The 26328-nt window shown below is 44.9% G+C and overlaps 1 protein-coding gene across 17 annotated transcripts in view; it reads left to right on the plus strand.

The window, feature by feature from the left end:
* The window catches only part of ATP2B2 (ATPase plasma membrane Ca2+ transporting 2), a 386993-nt gene that overhangs the window by 201877 nt on the left and 158788 nt on the right, over positions 1-26328 (plus strand). For 16 of the 17 annotated variants that reach the window (XM_068252864.1, XM_068252865.1, XM_068252867.1 and 13 more), the window contains one exon: positions 11693-12180. In XM_068252864.1, coding sequence (XP_068108965.1) covers positions 11982-12180 — 199 coding nt within the window. In that variant the 5' untranslated portion in view covers positions 11693-11981. Of the gene's footprint in view, positions 1-11583; positions 11603-11692; positions 12181-26328 lie in introns of those variants that run through there. The other variant, XM_068252870.1, reaches the window with a different exon arrangement.

Consider the following 26328-nt stretch of genomic DNA (forward strand, 5'->3'; position numbering starts at 1 on the left):
GTGTCTATGAGCACATGTAACACATAAGAGCTGTGTCTATGAGCACATATAACACCAGAGAGCTGTGTCTATGAGCACATGTAACACCAGAGAGCTGTATCTATAAACACATGTAATATCAAAGATCTGTGTCTATGAGCACATGTAACACCAGAGAGCTGTGTCTATGAGCACATGTAACACCAGAGAGCTGTGTCTATGAGCACATGTAACACATAAGAGCTGTGTCTATGAGCACATGTAACACCAGAGAGCTGTGTCTATGAGCACATGTAACACCAGAGAGCTGTGTCTATGAGCACATGTAACACATAAGAGCTGTGTCTATGAGCACATGTAATATCAAAGAGCTGTGTCTATGAGCACATGTAACACCAGAGAGCTGTGTCTATGAGCACATGTAACACCAGAGAGCTGTGTCTATGAGCACATGTAACACATAAGAGCTGTGTCTATGAGCACATGTAACACCAGAGAGCTGTGTCTATGAGCACATGTAACACCAGAGAGCTGTGTCTTTGAGCACATGTAACACCAGAGAGCTGTGTCTATGAGCACATGTAACACCAGAGAGCTGTGTCTATGAGCACATGTAACACCAGAGAGCTGTGTCTATGAGCACATGTAACAGCAGAGAGCTGTGTCTATGAGCACATGTAACACCAGAGAGCTGTATCTATAAACACATGTAATATCAAAGAGCTGTGTCTATGAGCACATGTAAGACCAGAGAGCTGTGTCTATGAGCACATGTAACACCAGAGAGCTGTGTCTATGAGCACATGTAACAGCAGAGATCTGTATTCATAGCCACATGTAATACCAGAGAGCTGTATCCATAAACGCATGTAATACCAAAGAGCTGTGTCTATGAGCATTGTAATAGCAGAGAGCTGTGTCTATAAACACATGTAACACCAGAGAGCTGTGTCTATGAGCACATGTAACACCAGAGAGCTGTGTCTATGAGCACATGTAACACCAGAGAGCTGTGTCTATGAGCACATGTAACACCAGAGAGCTGTATCTATGAACACATGTAACACCAGAGAGCTGTGTCTATGAGCACATGTAACACCAGAGAGCGGTGTCTATGAGCACATGTAACACCAGCCAGAGAGTTGTGTCTATGAGCACATGTACAGTAATACCAGAGAGTTGTGTCTATGAGCACATTTAACACCAAAGAGTTGTGTCTATGAGCACATGTAATACCAGAGAGCTGTATCCATAAACACATGTAATACCATAGAGCTGTATCTATGAACACATGTAACACCAGAGAGCCATATCCATAAACACATGTAATACCAAATTGAGGGAAACTGTCCTTAGTTTATATGTATGGTCTTGGTGCAGGATGGTTTGATTCTCCAATCTGCAGTAGAACTTGTTTACTTCCTTGGCTAATTCAATACTTATGTAATTATGTAATAGTGATGGTCATGTCTACGAGAACTCATGGAGAAGCATGTGGTCAGTTTGGTCAGGTGATAGATATGTAAGTGTCCGATTTGCTAGTCATTATCACAGCAAATCAGAGCTTTGAAAATGTATCAGCAGTTTGAACAAATCACATGCTTCTCCATGAAATTTCCTAGACATGACCATTACTATTATGTAATCCCAGAGAGCTGTGTCTATGAGCACATGTAACACCAGAGAGCTGTGTCTATGAGCACATATAACACCAGAGAGCTGTGTCTATGAGCACATGTAACACCAGAGAGCTGTATCTATAAACACATGTAATATCAAAGATCTGTGTCTATGAGCACATGTAACACCAGAGAGCTGTGTCTATGAGCACATGTAACACATAAGAGCTGTGTCTATGAGCACATGTAATATCAAAGAGCTGTGTCTATGAGCACATGTAACACCAGAGAGCTGTGTCTATGAGCACATGTAACACCAGAGAGCTGTGTCTATGAGCACATGTAACACATAAGAGCTGTGTCTATGAGCACATGTAACACCAGAGAGCTGTGTCTATGAGCACATGTAACACCAGAGAGCTGTGTCTTTGAGCACATGTAACACCAGAGAGCTGTGTCTATGAGCACATGTAACACCAGAGAGCTGTGTCTATGAGCACATGTAACAGCAGAGAGCTGTATCTATGAGCACATGTAACACCAGAGAGCTGTATCTATAAACACATGTAATATCAAAGAGCTGTGTCTATGAGCACATGTAAGACCAGAGAGCTGTGTCTATGAGCACATGTAACACCAGAGAGCTGTATCTATAAACACATGTAATATCAAAGAGCTGTGTCTATGAGCACATGTAACACCAGAGAGCTGTGTCTATGAGCACATGTAACAGCAGAGATCTGTATTCATAGCCACATGTAACACCAGAGAGCTGTATCTATGAGCACATGTAATACCAGAGAGCTGTATCCATAAACGCATGTAATACCAAAGAGCTGTGTCTATGAGCACATGTAACACCAGAGAGCTGTGTCTATGAGCACATGTAATAGCAGAGAGCTGTGTCTATAAACACATGTAACACCAGAGAGCTGTGTCTATGAGCACATGTAACACCAGAGAGCGGTGTCTATGAGCACATGTAACACCAGCCAGAGAGTTGTGTCTATGAGCACATGTACAGTAATACCAGAGAGTTGTGTCTATGAGCACATATAATACCAAAGAGCTGTATCTATGAGCACATTTAACACCAAAGAGTTGTGTCTATGAGCACATGTAATACCATAGAGCTGTATCTATGAACACATGTAACACCAGAGAGCCATATCCATAAACACATGTAATACCAGAGAGCTGTATCTATAAACACGTAACACCAGAGAGCTGTGTCTATGAGCACATGTAACACCGGAGAGTTGTATCTATAAACACATGTAATACCAGAGAGCTGTGTCTATGAGCACATATAACACCAGAGAGCTGTGTCTATAAGCACATGTAAGACCAGAGAGCTGTGTCTATGAGCACATATAACACCAGAGAGCTGTGTCTATGAGCACATATAACACCAGAGAGCTGTGTCTATGAGCACATATAACACCAGAGAGCTGTGTCTATGAGCACATGTAACAGCAGAGATCTGTGTCTATGAGCACATGTAACACCAGAGAGCTGTATCTATGAACACATGTAACACCAGAGAGCTGTGTCTATGAGCAGCACATATAACACCCGAGAGCTGTGTCTGTGAGTGTGTCTATGAGCACATGTAACACTAGAGAGCTGTGTCTATGAGCACATATAACACCAGACCAGAGAGCTGTGTCTATGAGCAGCACATATAACACCCGAGAGCTGTGTCTATTTCCACATGTATCACAGAGACTGAACAGCACTGTTTCTGTTTGTATGTTACACCACAGAAGAAGCAGTTTGCCTCTGACTGCAGATGATACTGCCATGCTTCTTTACACATGAATGTCACCTCATTATGTTATATTTTTAGAAGTCCGGTATGTTCTCTGGATGTGAGTGTATTTCATGCCTTCCATTTAGGATGCTTTATGTTTTGGAACACATTTTGGGATATGGTTTGTTGAATTCTCTATCCTGGTGGTCAGAATGATGGCTGAGCTATGGCAGATGTAAGGAAATATAACTGGGGTTCCCTATTTCTCCTGGGTGCTATTCTCGGCATCTCTGTTGCACAAGGTTACAAACACCATTAGTCTCTGGCTTAATGCTCCCCGGAGGCATATGTATCTCCGCACTGATTTATTGTTAGCTTCCCGGTCAATAAATTTACTAATCAAGGCTGCTGCCTGCAAGTTTAATGGGAATGCAGCTTGTGTGTTTTACAATGCTGAGATGTAGATATATGCTCATTTCATTAGCACAGTATGCAAGCACTGCATCTTTCCATGAAGCTGGATATGCAGACATTCCAAGGACACTGAGGCCTGGGACCTACTAGGGCGTTTTTGAAGCTTTTTGGAATCACTGACAATCTCGAGCGAAGCGATTTTCAAAAACGCTTTGCCAATCGAAGTGAGTGATGGTTAACCCACTAGTGCGATTGCAATTAGAGGTAATCGCAATTGCGGGACATGCAGCATTTTGTGCGCTCAATGCTGTGTATAGTAGCACTGTAAAATCCCTTTGAAAATGATTTTGCAGTGATTTTGGGGACGAGTGATTGAAAATGTAAATAAAGATACTTATACTCCCCGGGTGTCCGTATTTCCGGCTTCCGTCCATAGCCCCGCCCACTAGCAGATAAGATCACAGGAGCTTCTCTGATTGACCCTTGAGAAGCACCTATGACCTCTTTCTTTAGGGCAGCCTTTCTCAACCTTTCTACCCTGGAGGAACCCTGCAAATAACTTGGGGAGCTCAAGGAACCCCTGCAAACAATATTTTGATCTTGAGGAACCCCTGCATTTATTTTGGAGGAGGCGTGGTCTTTAAAAGTATGTGTGGCTGTTTATTTCACTATGCCACTCATTATACTGTCTCCTGACCCCCCAATTTAGTGCTTCTTGTTGAAGTACCACCTATTATAATGTGCTCTATTATACTTCCCCCACCATGGTCAAATTTGCCAAGGAACCCCTACAGAGTACTCAAGGAACCCTGGTTGAGAAAGCCTGCTTTAGGGGGTCGGGCCACCGACGGAAGCCGGACATCCGACACCTGGTAAGTATAATAAAGTTAACGTAACAAAAAAAACGCTTGTCGTTTGCGCTGTACAGTTTACTGTACAGTGCTTCTAAGCGCCGTGAATCATGAGCGCAATCGCCCTAGGAATTGCTGGATACAGAGCTGTGGCTATTTAAAAGCACTGCAGCGATTCCTAATGGGCCCCAGCCCTAAAGGCTTCTTCTTACCTCACGATTCTTTGCACCATTCTTCTGGCAACTAGCGATTTTTTGAGCAATAAGCGGTAATTTCTACAATCTTGGGAGGTGTGTACAAGTGCCCAATTTGGCGAATGACGCTTAGCGACATGCTGCGGTAACAGCCGTCACATGGGGGATCAAATCGTCATGGGGGATCGGATCATCATGAGGGATTGGATTCCCCGAGGACTCCCGCGCAAAGTGCCCCAACCGTTTGGCCCTTTAAAGTGATTGAACCCGAAGGGGCTCAGGGTAGGAGCAGAGGAGCGCTCCTTATTTGCAGAAAGGAGGCTTAAGTTACTAGCGCTCGATATGCTGCACTAATTGCAGCATAGCGTGCGCTCCTGTGGTTACGTGTGGTACGCGGACAATAGTGCGTGTAGCGTGCAGCCCATTACATTTAAGGTATGCTGTGGGAACAGCACAAGTAACAGGAGGTTACTTGCGCTATTTTTTTTAGTGAATCAACCCCAGTAGCTTTAGTGAATCTACCTTTTTGTCCATTGCAATGCAGTGGTCACAGTGTGTAAGGAGCCCGAAGGTGCATTTGCATCTTCTGTGTTTGCAACCTTAAAGAGGAACGGTTGCGAAATTCTTAAAGTTTAAAACACATAAAAATAAGTATATTTCTCCTAGAGTAAAATGAGCCATAAATTACTTTTCTCCTATGTTGCTGTCACTTATAGTAAGTAGTAGAAATCTGACATTACCGACAGATTTTGGACTAGCCCATCTTCTCCTAGGGGGGTTCTCAGGGTTTTCTTTATTTTTAAAAGCACTTAGTGAATGGCAGTTGCTCCGTCCAACTGCTAAAGTAGTGTGCAGTGAGCAGGGAGGCTGGTCAGCATCTTTGTATAAATCTTTTTCAGGGAATGTCTTTATAAAGAATAAAGGCCATGCTGAGAATCCCCTATAGAGAGATGGACTAGCCCAAAATCTGTTGGTAATGTCAGATTTCTACTACCTATCATAAGTGACAGCAATATAGGAGAAAAATAATTTATGGCTCAATTTACTCTTGGAGAAATGTACTTCTTATTTGTATGTGTTTTAAATTTTAAGATTTTTGCAATGGTTCCTCCTTAAAGGAATACTTAAGTCTAAAATAAAAAAAATGATCTTTACTCACCCGGGGCATCCCTCAGCCCTCCGAAGCTGTATAGTGCCCTCGCAGCCCCGCTCCGATCGTCTTGTCCCCGCCGGCGGCTACTTCCGGGATCGGCAACAGCCGCTGACAGGCTGGGAACGCAGCTGATTTTCCGCGTTCCCAGCCGCTATATCACCCTCTATGCTGCTATAGCGTATAACATATACGCTATAGCAGCATAGAGGGTGATATAGCGCCTGGGAACACGGAAAATCAGCCGCGTTCCCAGCCTGTCGGCGGCTGTCGCCGAACCCGGAAGTAGGCGCCGGCGGGGACAGGACGATCGGAGCGGGGCTGCGAGGGCACTATACAGCTTCAGGGGGCTGAGGGATGCCCCAGGTGAGTAAAGATCATTTTTTTATTTTAGACTTAAGTTTTCCTTTAAGGGATTGTGACTTGAAACAGTATTCCAACCAAGTTCCTTTTCACAAAAATGTGATCAGCTAGTAGCAGTGCAAGGAAGGATTTCCAGGGGAGGGAACATGTGCAGATGAATGCTTCTCATTTCTTTACATGAGGTTTCAGAGAATGCCTGTAAAGCATTGGAGTTTCTAGCAGAGATGATGGATTGGAAATGTATGTAGCGGTGAGCATGGTGACCGCATCACTGGAGTGCTGTGGCGGAGATGCCTGGCATCTCCCGGGTTACACAATCTGGGCATGACGATGGTAAGAGTTCCGTGTTGTTTCTTTCTTCTTTTCCTTCCATCCAAGTCTCACAGGATTCCAGCAGCTATTAATATGTTCCGCATTTAATTATAGAACCCCCAGAGCAAATCACAGCACCCAAATGGCAGCTTCCCTTCCCCTGCTCCTTCTGTGAAGCTGCAGTGGAGGCCTGAAAAGTGTAAAAAGCTACAGATGAGGAGATTCAGAACGACTGGTAGAAAACACTGTATTCTTCGTATTCCTGTACTCTGTGTATATGTACATATGTGGATGACGGCAGGTTTAAAGTCAGGAATTTATAGGCTGTACTCAAAAGCTTTCAACTAAGATTTTGTTCATGCCTCTACTCCTCTGAACGCTTTCCTGTATCTGATAGTTTGCAGCCGGTTGTGGCCTTCTTTGCCAAGAATCTAGTGTGTGCACCGAGACCCCAATGCCTCGCCAAGCTTTCCGGATCATCTCCTTCGAGGGCGTGGCTAGGCTATTGTTATCCTCCTTACCCCTCCCACTCCATGCTGCATTGTGCACCATGCTGTCATCTCTCTCCCCCTCCATAGCAACCTGAAGACGGTCCTCATATGTGTATATGAAGCTTTAACGAGGACCTGCTGTGAAAGTAACATAATGAATGAAATTGCTTTTTTTTTATTTTACAATATTCATTTATGAATTATTTAGTCAGTGTTTTCCCATTGTATAATATTTCTTCTCCCTAATTTACACTATGAAATGTATCACAGCTGGTGACATCTTTAGTTCTGCCAGGTGAACTGTACGGAATGTTCATTACTGAGAGCTCTCTGCACAGAGGGAGATACTGCTTTCTTGGCAGTTGGAAACAGCAGTTATTTTCTACAGTGCAACAAGGTTCACAGACAGCAAACTGTCAGGACCATGGTCATGACATCACACTGTGGAAGGGGTTTCACCACATTAGCCACACAGACCCCCTGATGATCTGGTTGAGAAAAGGTAAAGGTTTCTCGTGGAAAAGGGGATATCAGCTACTGATTAGGATTATTATTATTTATTGTATTTATAAAGCACCAACATATTACGTAGCACTGGACAATAAATATGGATACATACATTGCAACAAGGGGTGACAGACAGAGAGGTAGCAAACGGTTATACAACATAGCACAAGGTTATACATGCAATCAGGGTATAAAATGCATTTCACAGAGACCCAGCAAAACAAGGCCGAGTTAGTCCATGAGATGGGTGTCATTGCTGGGGTAGTAAAATTAAGAAGGACACACTAAGGGAGGGGGGAGGCCTTGCCAAAGGCTTACAATCTAAAGGGTAAGGGAGGGACACATAAGGTAGGACTGTGGAAAAGGTGATTGACTGAGAGAGTTAGAGTGTGGTAGATGTGGAGTAGGCCATTTTAAAGAAATGAAGGTCAATCCTTGGTTAAAGCTCCTATTTACGTACACCCAAGGCAAAATGAAACAAAAAGCAGATAACAATTGATCCTGCAGAGGCTTCCCATTCCTTCCTAGCTCCCACCATTGCCGCGAGCGGATCCCCAGAACATTTCTGACAAGAGCTTGTCAGAAATGTGATGGTTACTGAGCTACCCTTGATGCACAAGTGCGGGCGTGCTGCAATTGGGGGAGTACTGCCATGCCTGCACAGTAAGCCGGAGCGCTCATGCTACTGCGCAGGTGCGGTCGTACTCACGCGGCTTAATACACTCGTGCGAGAAGAGGCGCATGCCTGTGAACATCCAGAGTTTCCCAGACAGCAGCGGTAAGGGCGAGGAGGACTTGGGATGCCACTGGAGGATCCCGTGGCTTCCTTCTACCTAGGTAAGTATCTGTTTCTTGGGGTTTTAGTTCATCTCGGGTTTGTATAGGCAGTAAGATCACATACGGCATCAAAGTACATTATGTGAGCACTCCCTAAATTGCAAAGGGGAAAGAGGCACCCAAGGGTCGATAAAATGTCTTAAAACAATAAAACATGATAATAGGAGGTGTCATACCTCTAGGATGCGATTGGATTATCTGGAAAAAAAAATTTTTTACACTATGGCGACACGTTTCATGAGACAGGAGGCCCACTTCCTCAGGACATTATTAAGTGCCTATCGCAAACAAAAGCTTCAGAACTACTCCCTAAACTATACCTAAATTTATTAAATTTGTACACAGGTAAAAATGAGTTGTCAGAATACATGAGACAATAGGTAAGCTTTCATGTACAGAGGATACGTATTACCAAGACAACCAGACCTACTCCTACCAAACAGCGAGACCGGGAGTATTCTGCAAATAACACCACTCCTTCAATCAAAACACCGCTAATGAGGTCACTGGCCACGTGACCACCAATGTTCAACGTTTTGTATGGCATTCCATTTCCTGCAGTCGCTTTGTGGGTTTTCCCAGAAAGGTTTAATGTATCCTGAAAAACGATTTGATGGATTGCGTCCATCTGAGAAGGACCTAATTAATTTGGCTGAGTCATAAATATCACGTTACCACGTCCCACCATCTGCTCATGTTTGCAAGCGTACCTCACAGCCGCAACGTCATTGCTCCCCATAAGCAGGCCTGGAAATAGTGGGATGGGGTCGCTATGTAAATTGCTCTGTCAGTATATGTGTGTGTGTGTGTGTGTGTGTGTATATATATATATATATATATATATATATATATATACACTGTCTATATAATCACAGACTCACGCACACACACACACATGCTTTGCCCAGTTGTTCTATTATCCTGCAGGTTATTCACTGCCTACATTGTAGTTAATTCTGAGGACACTTCACATAGCGCACAGCGTACTGCACCTGGCTTATACATGTCATTATATAATGTGCTACATGTGCTTCAACAACCCGACCCTTTATGTAAACATAGCAGCCCTGATTTACTGAGGTTGATGAGGTTCTTTACTGTTAGGTGGCAACTTAAAGTGGGCCTGAAATCTCTCCCTGAGCCCTGGTATGTAAATCCCGCCCCCCGCATGTCAAACTCCGTCCTCAGAGCCATTAAATTTGCCCCTCAAGGGATTTCCCCACTTTGCATTATGTTTGACCCACTCTAGGCCACCAGGTAAGCTATATTGGAGGTGAAGCCCTAGATCACCAGGGAAGCCATGTGGGGGAGGTAGGGGGAAATCACTAAACACTAGGAAACTGTAAAGGGGAGGGTGGGGGTCTCTAGACGCCAGGGAACTGTATAGGGGAGGGAGGACTACTAGACACCAGAGAACTTTATAAGGGAGGAAGGTGGCCAGTAGACATTGAGTTTTGGCCCACGACTAGGGTTTTAAATAGGGTCCTAGTAGTACCAAAAATGTTCCAATTCTTAGACATACACTTCACTTTGCTCCTAGGCACTGTTGAAGCCTTTCCATTTTTTTATTCATCTACTGACTTGTGCCTATCCACATATTTATCCCTGAGATCTTTTGACAGTCCCTTGTCACCCATCGTTAATTGTTTGCTTTCAGTTACCCTACCAAGCACTGGATCAATCAAGCTGATTACAATTGATCATAGATGGAAGACTATTAGCTTAATGTTCAAAGTAATTAGTTACATCTGATTGAGTTTACAAATATTTTAGGGGGGGGGGGGGTAATCTTTTTTTTGTTTACTTTTTTTCTGAACTATTGCTATTATACTGTATATTTATAAGTATTCACTGTTGTAAGTTGGATTGCGTTAATATAGCTACAAGTTATTTGGTGTGTCTGTTTCTTCATTTAAAGAGAACCCGAGGTGGGTTTGAAGAATATTATCTGCATACAGAGCATGGATCTGACTATACAGCCCAGCCTCTGTTGCTATCCCAAACCCCCCTAAGGTCCCCCTGAACTCTGCAATCCCTCATAAATCACAGCCACGCTGCTTACAAACAGCTTGTCAGAGATGGCTGTCTTTATCTCTATAGTGTCAGTCTGCTGCTCTCCCCGCCTCCTGCAGAACTCCAGTCCCCGCCTGCATCCCTTCCCTCCCTGCTGATTGGAGGGAAGGGACGGGGGCAGGGACCGGAGCTATGCAGGAGGCGGGGGAGCAGCTGAGACTGACACTACAGATGTAAACACAGCCTCACAGCACGGCTGTGATTTATGAGGGATTGCAGAGTGCAGGGGGACCTTAGTGGGGTTTGGGATAGCAACAGAGGCTGGGCTGTATAGGCAGATCCAGCCTCTGTATGCAGATAACATTCTTTAAACACACCTCAGGTTCTCTTTAAAGCTTTTTCTGGGAAGGGGGATGGAAGGGGAATATTATTTTTTACACTCACTGCAAATGTCACCTTTACTTATGTAGTATAAAGTTCATCATGTGCTGTACAATATTTGATATTTGAAAATTAATTTGGGGAGAATTTGGAAGCAACACTGCTCTGCATCCCCTATTTCTTGCTACTGTAAGCTGGTATCATTTGCATGTCTACTTACATTATACTGGACACAATGCCATTGAGCAATAGGTGCTGCAGATGTGATTTGTCCAGGAAATTAGCAGTCACTAGACATCATTCAGGTGACACCGTAGAAACTGTACAGGCAACGTTATCAAGGTGACAGTGACGAGGTGACCCCTTCCTGCTATGGGAGTGACTGGCTATAAAACAGAGGCAGTAAGAGATGGTCAGCTGAGCACTGGCTGCATGTCATTATTTTTACTTTATTGTCAAAGCCAATCCACTCTCCTCTTCCTCCTGATGCCGCCTTCCTTTGCTGCGTTTTAATAGCGTAGAAGAATTTGTGTGTTTTATTTATAGAGAGGCCTTCACATCCTCTCCCTCATCCACTGTGTTCCCTTATCCAATAAAAGATTGATGGGCAGTGTAAGCTTGCCACGTAATTCAGGCACATCTAAGCTGTCGGACGGATGTCTACTCATCAATATACATGAAGCATCTCATCTAGCGGAGCCCGATGCTGGGGGCTGCAGGCTCTGCTGTATTGTGATGGTAGATAGGAGGACATGACAATGGGTCAGGGGAGCTTTGCCTAGAATCTCTCCTCTCAATTTTCTCTCTTTTTTTTTTTTTTTTTTGCAGTGGAGAGATGAAGATGCTGGTGGCAGCGCTGGAGTTCAGCCTGATGGGATATGCTAAATGGAGAGAATCAGCCTTGCAACCTTGAAAGCAATCCAGCAGCACTCTGGGGACGTTCGCCTGGCCGGAGAGCTCAAACTCTTCCAAGGTATAGGAACTCCAGGTCGGTGGATACGAAACACACCAGAACTCACCGTTTCATGCCGACCGGCCAAACTTCAAACACTGTAAGCAGCAGCTATCCAGCTTCCGGCGTTTCTGGGGATCCCTTGTGCCTGTAAGAGACGAGGTCATGGGGGACATGAGCAATAGTGATTTCTACTCCAAGAACCAAAGAAATGAGGTCAATCATGCAGACGAGTTTGGGTGCACCCTGGACGACCTGCGCTCCCTTATGGAGCTGCGAGGGACTGAGGCAGTGGTTAAAATCAAGGAATGTTATGGGGACACTGACGGCCTGTGCAAGCGGCTAAAGACATCTCCAACTGAAGGTAAGAGCTTTCTCGTTGGGTGTATATTGGGGCCTTCAATTTGTGTCTGTATCAATGATTACATACTGCCATCTAGTGGAGCATGGTAAGGGTGAGATGGGGTAACTGGGACAGGGGAAAGGGTGGGTAGGCTACAAGATGGGAAGAGTAAGCCGTAATTGAACAGTGCAATTTACAAGAGTGCTGCCCCAGTGAAGGAAGTGGTGTAGCTGAGAAGAAGCAGTGATCTGCAAACTTGGCTTTCCAGCTACAAGTCCCATAATGCATTGCACGAGTCTGATAGCCACAGTCATGATTCAGAAAGCCAAATGCATTGTGGGACTTGTAGTTCCCTAACAGCTAGAAAACCAAGTTTGCAGATCACTGACATAGAGCACTCAAACTTGCCAAAGACAGATGCAATGTCAGTGAGGTTTAAGCAGGGTAGGGGTCTGTTAATGGTCACCACTGTTCAAAGCCAATATAGCTGTGGCAATTTCCACCATAGCACCAGTAAGAGGCAATACAGAGGTTGAAGGAGTGTCTTTAGTGGGCAACTTGGTCCAGAGGCATTGGTAAGGTCACAACCTCTGCATCCTCTTGTGCGATGCCCCTGTTTAAAGAGAACCAGAGGTGTGTTTAAAGAATGTTATCTGCATACAGAGGTTGGATCTGCCTATACAGCCCAGCCTCTGTTGCTATCCCAAACCCCACTAAGGTCCCCCTGCACTCTGCAATCCCTCATAAATCACAGCCGTGCTGTGAGGCTGTGTTTACATCTGTAGTGTCAGTCTCAGCTGCTCCCCCGCCTCCTGCATAGCTCCGGTCCCTGCCCCTGTCCCTTCCCTCCAATCAGCAGGGAGGGAAGGGATGCAGGCGGGGACTGGAGTTCTGCAGGAGGCGGGGAGAGCAGCAGACTGACACTATAGAGATAAACACAGCCAGCTCTGACAAGCTGTTTGTCAGCAGCGTGGCGGTGATTTATGAGGGATTGCAGAGTGCAGGGGGACCTTAGGGGGGTTTTGGATAGCAACAGAGGCTGGGCTGTATAGGCAGATCCAGCCTCTGTATGCAGATAATATTCTTCAAACCCACCTCGGGTTCTCTTTAAAGGGAACCAGAGTTGAACAATTCACACAAAATAAACATATCAGTGGATAGCTTGTAAAGAATAAAGAATAAATGCTCTACCTGATAATTTTACCACTCTGGTGTGCCTTTTTGAGTGTTTTTTATCCATTATTGCTCCAGGGAAAATCCAATATGGCCGCTGGCTCATATCCCTTTTGCTTCCAGGTTATGAGCTGTTCTGGATGTGCTGTCTAGACTATGAAACTATAGACAGACAGGGCTGCTGCTGCAGGCTTTTATCTGTGTGCTTTCAACTTTATTATTCTGGTATGCTGTGTGGCTGCCTGTAGGAAGTGTCTCTCATAGCAATGAAACTGCATACAGTAGATAATAATGATGACTGGCTGCACAGTGCACACAGATCACATAGCCACACTTGTCTGTTTCAGAGCTTCTTTCTGCAGCTCCCCCTATCCCCCCCCCCCTCATGTCATCAGCTCTGAGTATGCAAAGCAGGAAAGCTGAGCCAGGAGGGGGCAGTCTTGGGCTTGAAAAGACTCCACAGAAGACTGACTCAGCTATAATGATTGCAGGTCAAACCTAGACTGTCAATCGGGGATTTTTATCACAGCTGATAACAGACAGATTAAGCAGAGAAGAATGAAACTAAAAGCAGAGTACGTGTTTACTGTCATGTTCCCACTGATAAATGTAATAAAATACATGAGGGTGCTTCGTCTCTGGTTCCCTTAAAAGGGAACCTGATATGGAGGCTACCATCTTTAATTCCTTTTAAAAAAGGCCAGTTGTCTGGCTGTCATGCCAATCTTTTGGGTAGTTTTTAGACACACATTTAGAACAAGTTTGTAGCCAATGAAGTTAGACTTAATGCTTTTGTCCAGGAAATCTCTATTTCTGGCAATCTCTTCTGGGTTTACCCCTTTGCACAGATGTACCTGCCCATCTCCCCTGCCCCATTTTACTTACAAATTTGCCTCAAAGTTCCAGTGGTGACATTATACTGGGGCTTCTGGAGAGGGGGAGCCAGTTCACTGCAGCAGCCTGACCGCCCACATTGTCTTATGGGAGGGGGCTTGCTGCACAGGGTACTCATCCTTTCCCTTGGCTGCTGTTGGAGGAGGACATAGCTACTACAACTACTAACCACCCCTCTTATTCCCTCTCTCATTCATCAGAATGGATAGACGCATTACTATGGCATGGCAGGGGTGTGTCCTGCTGGGTTGGAGCATGGACGTTTCTACGTTCACTGTAGGAAATTGGGGGTGGGGCTGGTCCCCCACTCAGCCCATTATTCAGTGGCATTAGGTGTTGGATTATCAGGGGATTTATGTATTGGATTGTCAATGGCACTGGGTATTGGAATATCGGAGGATTTGTGTATTGGATTGTCAGTGGCACTGGGTATTGGATTATCAGGGGATTTGTGTATTGGATTGTCAGTGGCACTGGGTATTGGATTATCAGGGGATTTGTGTATTGGATTGTCAATGGCACTGGGTATTGGATTATCAGGGGATTTATGTATTGGATTGTCAATGGCACTGGGTATTGGAATATCGGAGGATTTGTGTATTGGATTGTCAGTGGCACTGGGTATTGGATTATCAGGGGATTTGTGTATTGGATTGTCAGTGGCACTGGGTATTGGATTATCGGGGGATTTGTGTAATGGATTGTCAGTGGCAGTGGGTATTGGAATATCGGAGGATTTGTGTATTGGATTGTCAGTGGCAGTGGGTATTGGAATATCGGAGGATTTGTGTATTGGATTGTCAGTGGCGCTGGGTATTGGATTATCAGGGGATTTGTGTATTGGATTGTCAGTAGCACTGGGTATTGGATTATCAGGGGATTTGTGTATTGGATTGTCAGTGGCACTGGGTATTGGATTATCGGGGGATTGGTGTATTGGATTGTCAGTGGCACTGGGTATTGGATTATCAGGGGATTTGTGTATTGGATTGAGAGCAGCACTGGGTATTGGATTGTCAGGAGATTTGTGTATTGGATTGTCAGTGGCACTGGGTATTGCATTATCGGGAGATTTGTGTATTGGATTGTCAGTGGCACTGGGTATTGGATTATCAGGGGATTTGTGTATTGGATTGTCAGTGGCACTGAATATTGGATTATCGGGGGATTTGTGTATTGGATTGTCAGTAGCACTGGGTATTGGATTATCAGGGGATTTGTGTATTGGATTGTCAGTGGCACTGAATATTGGATTATCAGGGGATTTGTGTATTGGATTGTCAGTGGCACTGGGTATTGGATTATCAGGGGATTTGTGTATTGGATTGTCAGTAGCACTGAATATTGGATTATCAGGGGATTTGTGTATTGGATTGTCAGTGGCGCTGGGTATTGGATTATCAGGGGATTTGTGTATTGGATTGTCAGTAGCACTGGGTATTGGATTATCAGGGGATTTGTGTATTGGATTGTCAATGGCACTGGGTATTGGAATATCGGAGGATTTGTGTATTGGATTGTCAGTGGCACTGGGTATTGGATTATCAGGGGATTTGTGTATTGGATTGTCAGTGGCGCTGGGTATTGGATTATCAGGGGATTTGTGTATTGGATTGTCAGTAGCACTGGGTATTGGATTATCAGGGGATTTGTGTATTGGATTGTCAATGGCACTGAATATTGGATTATCAGGAGATTTGTGTATTGGATTGTCAGTAGCACTGGGTATTGGATTATCAGGGGATTTGTGTATTGGATTGTCAGTAGCACTGGGTATTGGATTATCAGGGGATTTGTGTATTGGATTGTCAATGGCACTGAATATTGGATTATCGGGGGATTTGTGTATTGGATTGTCAGTGGCACTGGGTATTGGATTATCAGGGATTTGTGTATTGGATTGTCAGTGGCACTGAATATTGGATTATCGGAGGATTTGTGTATTGGATTGTCAGTGGCACTGGGTATTGGATTATCAGGGGATTTGTGTATTGGATTGTTAGTGGCACAGGGTATTGGATTATCAGGGGATTTGTGTATTGGATTGTCAGTAGCACTGGGTATTGGATTATCAGGGGATTTGTGTATTGGATTGTCAGTAGCACTGGGTATTGGATTGCCCGGGGATTTGTGTATTGGATTGTCAGTAGCACTGAATATTGGATTATCGGGGGATTTGTGTATTGGATTGTCAGTAGCACTGAATATTGGATTATCGGGGGATTGGTGTATTGGATTGTCAGTGGCACTGGGTATTGGATTATCAGGGGATTTGTGTATTGGATTGTCAGTGGCACTGAATATTGGATTATCGGGGGATTTGTGTATTGGATTGTCAATGGCACTGGGTATTGAATTATCAGGAGATTTGTGTATTGGATTGTCAGTGGCACAGGGTATTGGATTATCAGGGGATTTGTGTATTGGATTGTCAGTAGCACTGGGTATTGGATTATCAGGGGATTTGTGTATTGGATTGTCAGTAGCACTGGGTATTGGATTGCCCGGGGATTTGTGTATTGGATTGTCAGTAGCACTGAATATTGGATTATCGGGGGATTTGTGTATTGGATTGTCAGTAGCACTGAATATTGGATTATCGGGGGATTGGTGTATTGGATTGTCAGTGGCACTGGGTATTGGATTATCAGGGGATTTGTGTATTGGATTGTCAGTGGCACTGAATATTGGATTATCGGGGGATTTGTGTATTGGATTGTCAATGGCACTGGGTATTGGATTATCAGGGGATTTGTGTATTGGATTGTCAGTGGCACTGGGTATTGCATTAGCAGGGGATTTGTGTACTGGATTGTCAGTGGCACTGGGTATTGGATTGCCCGGGGATTTGTGTATTGGATTGTCAGTGGCACTGGGTATTGGATTATCAGGGGATTTGTGTACTGGATTGTCAATAGCACTGGGTATTGGATTATCGGGGGATTGGTCTATTGGATTGTCAGTGGCACTGGGTATTGGATTATCAGGGGATTTGTGTATTGGATTGTCAGTGGCACTGGGTATTGGATTATCAGGGGATTTGTGTACTGGATTGTCAGTGGCACTGGGTATTGGATTATCAGGGGATTTGTGTACTGGATTGTCAGTGGCACTGGGTATTGGATTATCAGGGGATTTGTGTACTGGATTGTCAGTGGCACTGTGTATTGGATTAACAGGGGATTTGTGTATTGGATTGAGAGCAGCACTGGGTATTGGATTATCGGGGGATTGGTGTATTGGATTGTCAGTGGCACTGGGTATTGGATTATCAGGGGATTTGTGTATTGGATTGTCAGTGGCACTGGGTATTGGATTATCAGGGGATTTGTGTATTGGATTGTCAGTGGCACTGTGTATTGGATTATCGGGGGATTTGTGTATTGGATTGTCAGTGGCACTGAATATTGGATTATCAGGGGATTTGTGTATTGGATTGTCAGTAGCACTGGGTATTGGATTATCAGGGATTTGTGTATTGGATTGTTAGTGGCACTGAATATTGGATTATCGGGGGATTTGTGTATTGGATTGTCAGTGGCACTGGGTATTGGATTATCAGGGATTTGTGTATTGGATTGTCAGTGGCACTGGGTATTGGATTATCAGGGATTTGTGTATTGGATTGTCAGTGGCACTGGGTATTGGATTGCCCGGGGATTTGTGTATTGGATTGTCAGTAGCACTGAATATTGGATTATCAGGGGATTGGTGTATTGGATTGTCAGTGGCACTGGGTATTGGATTATCAGGGGATTTGGGTATTTGATTGTCAGTGGCACTGAATATTGGATTATCGGGGGATTTGTGTATTGGATTGTCAATGGCACTGGGTATTGGATTATCAGGAGATTTGTGTATTGAATTGTCAGTGGCACTGGGTATTGGATTATCAGGGGATTTGTGTATTGGATTGTCAGTGGCACTGGGTATTGGATTATCAGGGGATTTGTGTACTGGATTGTCAGTGGCACTGGGTATTGGATTGCCCGGGGATTTGTGTATTGGATTGTCAGTGGCACTGGGTATTGGATTATCAGGCGATTTGTGTACTGTATTGTCAATAGCACTGGGTATTGGATTATCGGGGGATTTGTGTATTGGATTGTCAGTGGCACTGGGTATTGGATTATCAGGGGATTTGTGTATTGGATTGTCAGTGGCACTGGGTATTGGATTATCAGGGGATTTGTGTACTGGATTGTCAGTGGCACTGGGTATTGGATTATCAGGGGATTTGTGTACTGGATTGTCAGTGGCACTGTGTATTGGATTATCAGGGGATTTGTGTATTGGATTGAGAGCAGCACTGGGTATTGGATTATCGGGGGATTGGTGTATTGGATTGTCAGTGGCACTGGGTATTGGATTATCAGGGGATTTGTGTATTGGATTGTCAGTGGCACTGGGTATTGGATTATCAGGGGATTTGTGTATTGGATTGTCAGTGGCACTGTGTATTGGATTTTCGGGGGATTTGTGTATTGGATTGTCAGTGGCACTGAATATTGGATTATCAGGGGATTTGTGTATCGGATTGTCAGTAGCACTGGGTATTGGATTATCAGGGGATTTGTGTATTGGATTGTTAGTGGCACTGAATATTGGATTATCGGGGGATTTGTGTATTGGATTGTCAGTAGCACTGTGTATTGGATTATCAGGGGATTTGTGTATTGGATTGTCAGTGGCACTGAATATTGGATTATCGGGGGATTTGTGTATTGGATTGTCAGTAACACTGTGTATTGGATTATCAGGGGATTTGTGTATTGGATTGTCAGTGGCACTGGGTATTGGATTGCCCGGGGATTTGTGTATTGGATTGTCAGTAGCACTGTGTATTGGATTATCGGGGGATTTGTGTATTGGATTGTCAGTAGCACTGGGTATTGGAATATCGGAGGATTTGTGTATTGGATTGTCAGTGGCACTGGGTATTGGATTATCAGGGGATTTGTGTATTGGATTGTCAGTGGCACTGGGTATTGGATTATCAGGGGATTTGTGTACTGGATTGTCAATGGCACTGGGTATTGGATTATCGGGGGATTGGTGTATTGGATTGTCAGTGGCACTGGGTATTGGATTATCGGGATTTGTGTATTGGATTGAGAGCAGCACTGGGTATTGGATTATCGGGGGATTGGTGTATTGGATTGTCAGCGGCACTGGGTATTGGATTATTAGGGGATTTGTGTATTGGATTGTCAGTGGCACTGGGTATTGGATTATCAGGGGATTTGTGTATTGGATTGTCAGTGGCACTGGGTATTGGATTATCAGGGGATTTGTGTATTGGATTGTCAGTGGCACTGGGTATTGGATTATCAGGGGATTTGTGTATTGGATTGTCAGTGACACTGGGTATTGCATTATCAGGGGATTTGTGTATTGGATTGTCAGTGGCACTGGGTATTGGATTATCAGGGGATTTGTGTATTGGATTGTCAGTGGCACTGGGTATTGGATTATCAAGGGATTTGTGTATTGGATTGTCAGTGGCACTGGGTATTGGATTATCAGGGGATTTGTGTATTGGATTGTCAGTGACACTGGGTATTGGATTATCAGGAGATTTGTGTATTGGATTGTCAGTGGCACTGGGTATTGGATTATCAGGAGATTTGTGTATTGGATTGTCAGTGGCGCTGGATATTGAATTTCTAGGGGGTCTGTCATTGGATTGTCCGGTAATTTGTGTATTGGATTGTCAGTGGCACTGGGTATTGAATTATCAGGGGATTTGTGTATTGGATTGACATGGTCTCCTTGTATTGATATGTCAAGCTGTGTGTATTGCACTTTTTATTGGATTGTCAAATGCACTGTGTATTAGGGTATCAGATGCACTGAGTATTGGGGTATTAGAGAATCTGTGGGTCTTATAAGCACAGTGTAATGGGATATCAGAGGCCCTGTGTATTGAGGTATTAGAGGATCTGTGTATTGGGGTATCAGAGGATCTGTGTATTGGAGTATCAGAGGCTCTGTGTATTGGGGTATCAGAGGCTCTGTGTATTGGGGTATCAGGGGCTCTGTGTATTGGGGTATCAGAGGCTCTGTGTATTGAGGTATCAGGGGCTCTGTGTATTGGGGTATCAGAGGATCTGTGTATTGGAGTATCAGAGGCTCTGTGTATTGGGGTATCAGAGGCACTGCGTATTGGGGTATTAAAGGCTCTGTGTATTGAGGTATCAGGGGCTCTGTGTATTGGGGTATTAGAGGATCTGTGTATTGGGGTATCGGAGGCTCTGTGTATTGGGGTATCAGGTGCTCTGTGTATTGGGGTATCAGAGGCTCTGTGTATTGGGGTATCAGAGGATCTGTGTATTGGGGTATCAGAGGATCTGTGTATTGGGGTATCAGAGGCTCTGTGTATTGGGGTATCAGGGGCTCTGTGTATTGGGGTATTATAGGATCTGTGTATTGGGGTTTCAGAGGCTCTGTGTATTGGGGTATCAGGGGCTCTGTGTATTGGGGTATCAGGGGCTCGGTGTATTGGGGTATCAGGGGCACTGTGTATTGGGGTATCAGAAGCTCTGTGTATTGAGGTATCAAGGGCTCTGTGTATTGGGGTATCAGAAGCTCTGTGTATTGAGGTATCAGGGGCTCTGTGTATTGAGGTATCAGGGGCTCTGTGTATTGGGGTATCAGAGGCTCTGTGATTTGGGGTATTAGAGGATCTGTGTATTGGGGTATTAGAGGATCTGTGTATTGGGGTATCAGAGGCTCTGTGTATTGGGGTATTAGAGGCTCTGTGTATTGGGGTATCAGAGGCTCTGTGATTTGGGGTATTAGAGGATCTGTGTATTGGGGTATTAGGGGATCTGTGTATTGGGATATCAGAGGCTCTGTGTATTGGGGTATCAGAGGCTCTGTGTATTGGGGTATCAGGGGCTCTGTGTATTGGGGTATCAGAAGCTCTGTGTATTGAGGTATCAGGGGCTCTGTGTATTGGGGTATCAGGGGCTCTGTATATTGAGGTATCAGGGGCTCTGTGTATTGAGGTATCAGGGGCTCTGTGTATTGAAGTATCGGGCTCTGTGTATTGGGGTATCAGGGGCTCTGTGTATTGGGGTATCAGAGGCTCTGTGTATTGAGGTATCAGGGGCTCTGTGTATTGAAGTATCGGGCTCTGTGTATTGGGGTATCAGAGGCTCTGTGTATTGAGGTATCAGGGGCTCTGTGTATTGGGGTATCAGATGCACAGTGTTTTAGGGTATTAGAGGCTCTGTGTTGGGATATCAGATGCACTGTTTATTGGGGTATCAGGGGATCTGCATATTGGGGTGTTGCATTGACAGGGGCTATGTATTAGGAAATTTATCTATTTTGGAGTAAGCAGTACTGTGTGGTGCTGTAGATTGAAAATACAGTACATTTGCATACAGATTTTTTTATGGGTTGGTGAAAGGTGAAGCTCTGTAAGTAAAGCTGTGTTTACTGCAGACACCCAGTAGTGTGCAGTGAATGAGATAAATGGAGCTTATCTGCACATGTTTAGAGGTTTTGCACATCTCTGCTTATGCCTGGTTGTTTATAGTGAATACAACTTAATTTATGTGTACATGAGAAATATTTCCTGTGACTGCAGTTTCAACCTTACTACATCTCTCAAGGGGCCCATACACTGGTCGATTTCAGCCATCGATTGATTGATCGATCGCAAATCGATTATATCGAATCAGCCACTCATCGATTTTGCGGCCGATTTTGATGGATTTAATCGATCTGACTGGCTGGAAAATCTAGGTTGATCTGCTGCTGGCAGCAGATCGATGGCCCAAAGAGTTGCATTGGATCTAATGGTCCAATAATGCATTTAGATTGATTTCCAATAGATTTTATTCTGAAATCTATTGGAAATCTGTTCCTAGTGTGTGGCACACATCAGATAGATTCCTGTCTGGTTCGACTTGACAGGCATCTGACAGAAATCTATCTGATGGTCGAATTTGCTGCAAATCTATAAGTGTATGGCCACCTTTAGAGTACACTTAAACAGAACAAGCCTTTCAAGGAATGTGTACTTAGCCACCATTACTTGGTAGGACAGCAATAACAGTGGTGTTGTATACAGGGACATCAGTGATTGGGGGGAGGGGTGTATACAGAAACAACAGTAATGGGAGGTGTATACAGGGCAGCAGTGATAGGGTGTATACATAGACAGGGGTATACAGGGACATGTGTATACAGGGAGAGCAGTGATGGTAGGTGTACACAAGGGCATTATTGATGGGGGGGTGGGGTATATAGGGACAGCAGAAATAGGGTGTATTCAGGCAGAGCAGTGATTGGAGTATACAGAGATGGCAGTAATGGTGTATACAGGGACATCAGTGATAAGAGGGTGTATGCAAGGAGAGCAGTGATGGGGTGTGTATACAGGGAAAGCAGTGATCAGTGTATACAGGGACATCAGTAATAGGAGGTGTATACAGGGACAGCAGTGATGGGGTGTATATACCTGTAGGAGCAGCAGTGATGGGAGGTGTATACAGTGACAGCAGTGATGAGGTGTATACAGGGACAGCAGTGATGAGGTGTATACAGAGACAGCCGTGATGAGGTGTATACAGGGACAGCAGTGATAGGGGTGTATATACCTGTAGGGGCAGCAGTGATGGGAGGTGTATACAGTGACAGCAGTGATGAGGTGTATACAGGGACAGCAGTGATGAGGTGTATACAGAGACAGCCGTGATGAGGTGTATACAGGGACAGCAGTGATAGGGGTGTATATACCTGTAGGGGCAGCAGTGATGGGAGGTGTATACAGTGACAGCAGTGATGAGGTGTATACAGGGACAGCAGTGATGAGGTGTATACAGAGACAGCCGTGATGAGGTGTATACAGGGACAGCAGTGATAGGGGTGTATATACCTGTAGGGGCAGCAGTGATGGGAGGTGTATACAGTGACAGCAGTGATGAGGTGTATACAGGGACAGCAGTGATGAGGTGTATACAGAGACAGCCGTGATGAGGTGTATACAGGGACAGCAGTGATAGGGGTGTATATACCTGTAGGGGCAGCAGTGATGGGAGGTGTATACAATGACAGCAGTGATGAGGTGTATACAGGGACAGCAGGGAGCAATGATGGGGTGTATATAGGGGCAGCAGTGATAGGAAATGTACACTCACCTAAAGGATTATTAGGAACACCATACTAATACCGTGTTTGACCTCCTTTCACCTTCAGAACTGCCTTAATTCTACGTGGCATTGATTCAACAAGGTGCTGGAAGCATTCTTTAGAAATGTTGGCCCATATTGATAGGATAGCATCTTGCAGTTGATGGAGATTTGTGGGATGCACATCCAGGGCACGAAGCTCCTGTTCCATCACATCCCAAAGATGCTCTATTGGGTTGAGATCTGGTGACTGTGGGGGCCATTTTAGTACAGTGAACTCATTGTCATGTTCAAGAAACCAATCTGAAATGATTTGAGCTTCGTGACATGGTGCATTATCCTGCTGGAAGTAGCCATCAGAGGATGTGTACATGGTGGTCATGAAGGGATGGACATGGTCAGAAATAATGCTCAGGTAGCCTGTGGCATTTTAACTACTTCAAGACCGCTCCACGCCCATGGGCGTGGGCGCATCGGCAGCCCCAGGACCGCCTAACGCCAATTGGCGGCAAGTCCTGGGGCTGCACTTTGCAGGAGATCGCGTGCAAGATGCGTGCGCATCTCCTGCTCCGGGGGCGGAGCTGCGCCCCCTCTTCCGCTCGGAAGACTGTTAGACGGCGTAATTGCTGTCTATTTACATGTACAGCGCTGAGATCGACAGCAGCGCTGTACTGGGGACAGCCGTGTGACACGGCTGTCCCCTCCATAGGCTGGATAGTGATCGGCTGTCATAGGCTGAAGCCTATGACAGCTGATCACCCTGATTGGCTGGTGGTGGGAGGGAGCAGGGGAGCAATTTTTATTCAAAAACAAAGGAAATAAATATTTATATATAAAAAATACAAATGTGGAGCGATCAGACCCCACCAACAGAGAGCTCTGTTGGTGGGGGGAAAAGGGGGGGGATCACTCGTGTGCTATGTTGTGCGGTCCTGCAGCTTGGCCTTAAAGCTGTAGTGGCCAATTAAGGAAAAAACAGGCTGGTGTTTAGGGGGGTTTAACACAGCGGTCCTCATGTGGTCAAACGTTGCCCAATTGACACTAAGGGGCCTAAAGTGTGCCAAGAAAACATCCCCCACACCATTACACCACCACCAGCCTGCACAGTGGTAACAAGGCATGATGGATCCATGTTCTCAATCTGTTTACGACAAATTCTGACTCTATCGAGACTCATCAGACCAGGCAACGTTTTTCCAGTCTTCAACTGTCCAATTTTGGTGAGCTCATGCAAATTGTAGCCTCTTTTTCCTATTTGTAGTGGAGATGAGTGGTGCCCAGTGGGGTCTTCTACTGTTGTAGCCCATCCGCCTTAAAGAGGAACTTCAACCTAAACAAACATACTTTCATTAAGTTACATTGTTTATGCTATTTAAAATAGATAGATAATATAATCTCTTACCCACCCTGTTTTAAAAGAACAGGCAAATGTTTGATTTCATGATGGCAGCCATCTTTTTGGTTGTAATGAGGTGACAGGGAGTACGATACCCAGTTCCAACTGTCCTGTGTCCTGATCACCCCTCCCAGTTGCTAAGCAACGTAAACAACAACATAGCAAATCCCATCATGCTCTGCACAGCATCAGGGGAAAAAGCCCGGGCTTTTTTTCTTTGATGGGTGGAGCTTAGATAAAAATACAGCAAAAAATTATGCTTTGGTAAGAAAAACAAAGTTCTGATGCTGTGAAACTGTTAAAGAAACACCAATCCTTTTCAGTTCTGCTGAGTAGATTTTTAGTCCGGAGGTTCACTTTAAGGTTGTGCGTGTTGTGGCTTCGCAAATGCTTTGCTGCATACCTCGGTTGTAACGCGTGGTTATTTCAGTCAGTCAATGTTGCTCTTCTATCAGCTTGAATCAGTCGGACCATTCTCCTCTGACCTCTAGCATCAACAAGGCATTTTCGCCCACAGGACTGCCGCGTACTGGATGTTTTTCCCTTTTCACACCATTCTTTTTAAACCCTAGAAATGGTTGTGCTTGAAAATCGCAGTAACTGAGCAGATTGTGAAATACTCAGACCTGCCCATCTGGCACCAACAACCATGCCACGCTCAAAATAGCTTAAATCACCTTTCTTTCCCATTCTGACATTCAGTTTGGAGTTCAGGAGATTGTCTTGACCAGGACCACACTCCTAAATGCATTGAAGCAACTGAAATGTGATTGGTTGATTAGATAATTGCATTAATGAGAAATTAAACAGGTGTTCCTAATAATCCTTTGGGTGAGTGTATACAGGGACAGTAATAATGGGGCATGTATACAGCCAGGGGAAGCAGTGATGGGGGTTATACAGGGACAGCAGTGATGAGGTGTATACAGGGGCAGCAGTGATGGGAGGTGTATACAGGGGCAGCAGTGATGGGAGGTGTATACAGGGGCAGCAGTGATGGGAGGTGTATACAGGGGCAGCAGTGATGGGAGGTGTATACAGGGGCAGCAGTGATGGGGGTTATACAGGGACAGCAGTGATGAGGTGTATACAGGGGCAGCAGTGATGGGAGGTGTATACAGGGGCAGCAGTGATGGGAGGTGTATACAGGGACAGCAGTGATGGGGTATATACAGGGGCAGCAGTGATGGGGTATATACAGGGGCAGCAGTGATGGGGGTTATACAGGGGCAGCAGTGATGGGGTATATACAGGGGCAGCAGTGATGGGGGTTATACAGGGGCAGCAGTAATGGAGGTTATACAGGGTTGGTAGTGATAAGGTGTGTGTGTGTGTGTGTGTGTGGGGGGGGGGGGGGGTTATACAGGGGAAGCAGTAATGTGAGGTGTATATAGGAGCAGGATAGTAATTGAGTCAGTGTAACCCAGTTCTGGCTGTATTCACAATGTGCATGTTGCCTCACATACACGTTATAATGTGCCTGTACTGCAGCAGCCACTGTACCTGTTATACCATATATGTTCATTCAAAGCTTGCATGCAGTGAGTTAGGCAGGGTCTACAC

The sequence above is a fragment of the Hyperolius riggenbachi genome, chromosome 9 (genome assembly GCF_040937935.1).
Source record: "Hyperolius riggenbachi isolate aHypRig1 chromosome 9, aHypRig1.pri, whole genome shotgun sequence".
Taxonomy (NCBI): Eukaryota; Metazoa; Chordata; class Amphibia; order Anura; family Hyperoliidae; genus Hyperolius; species Hyperolius riggenbachi.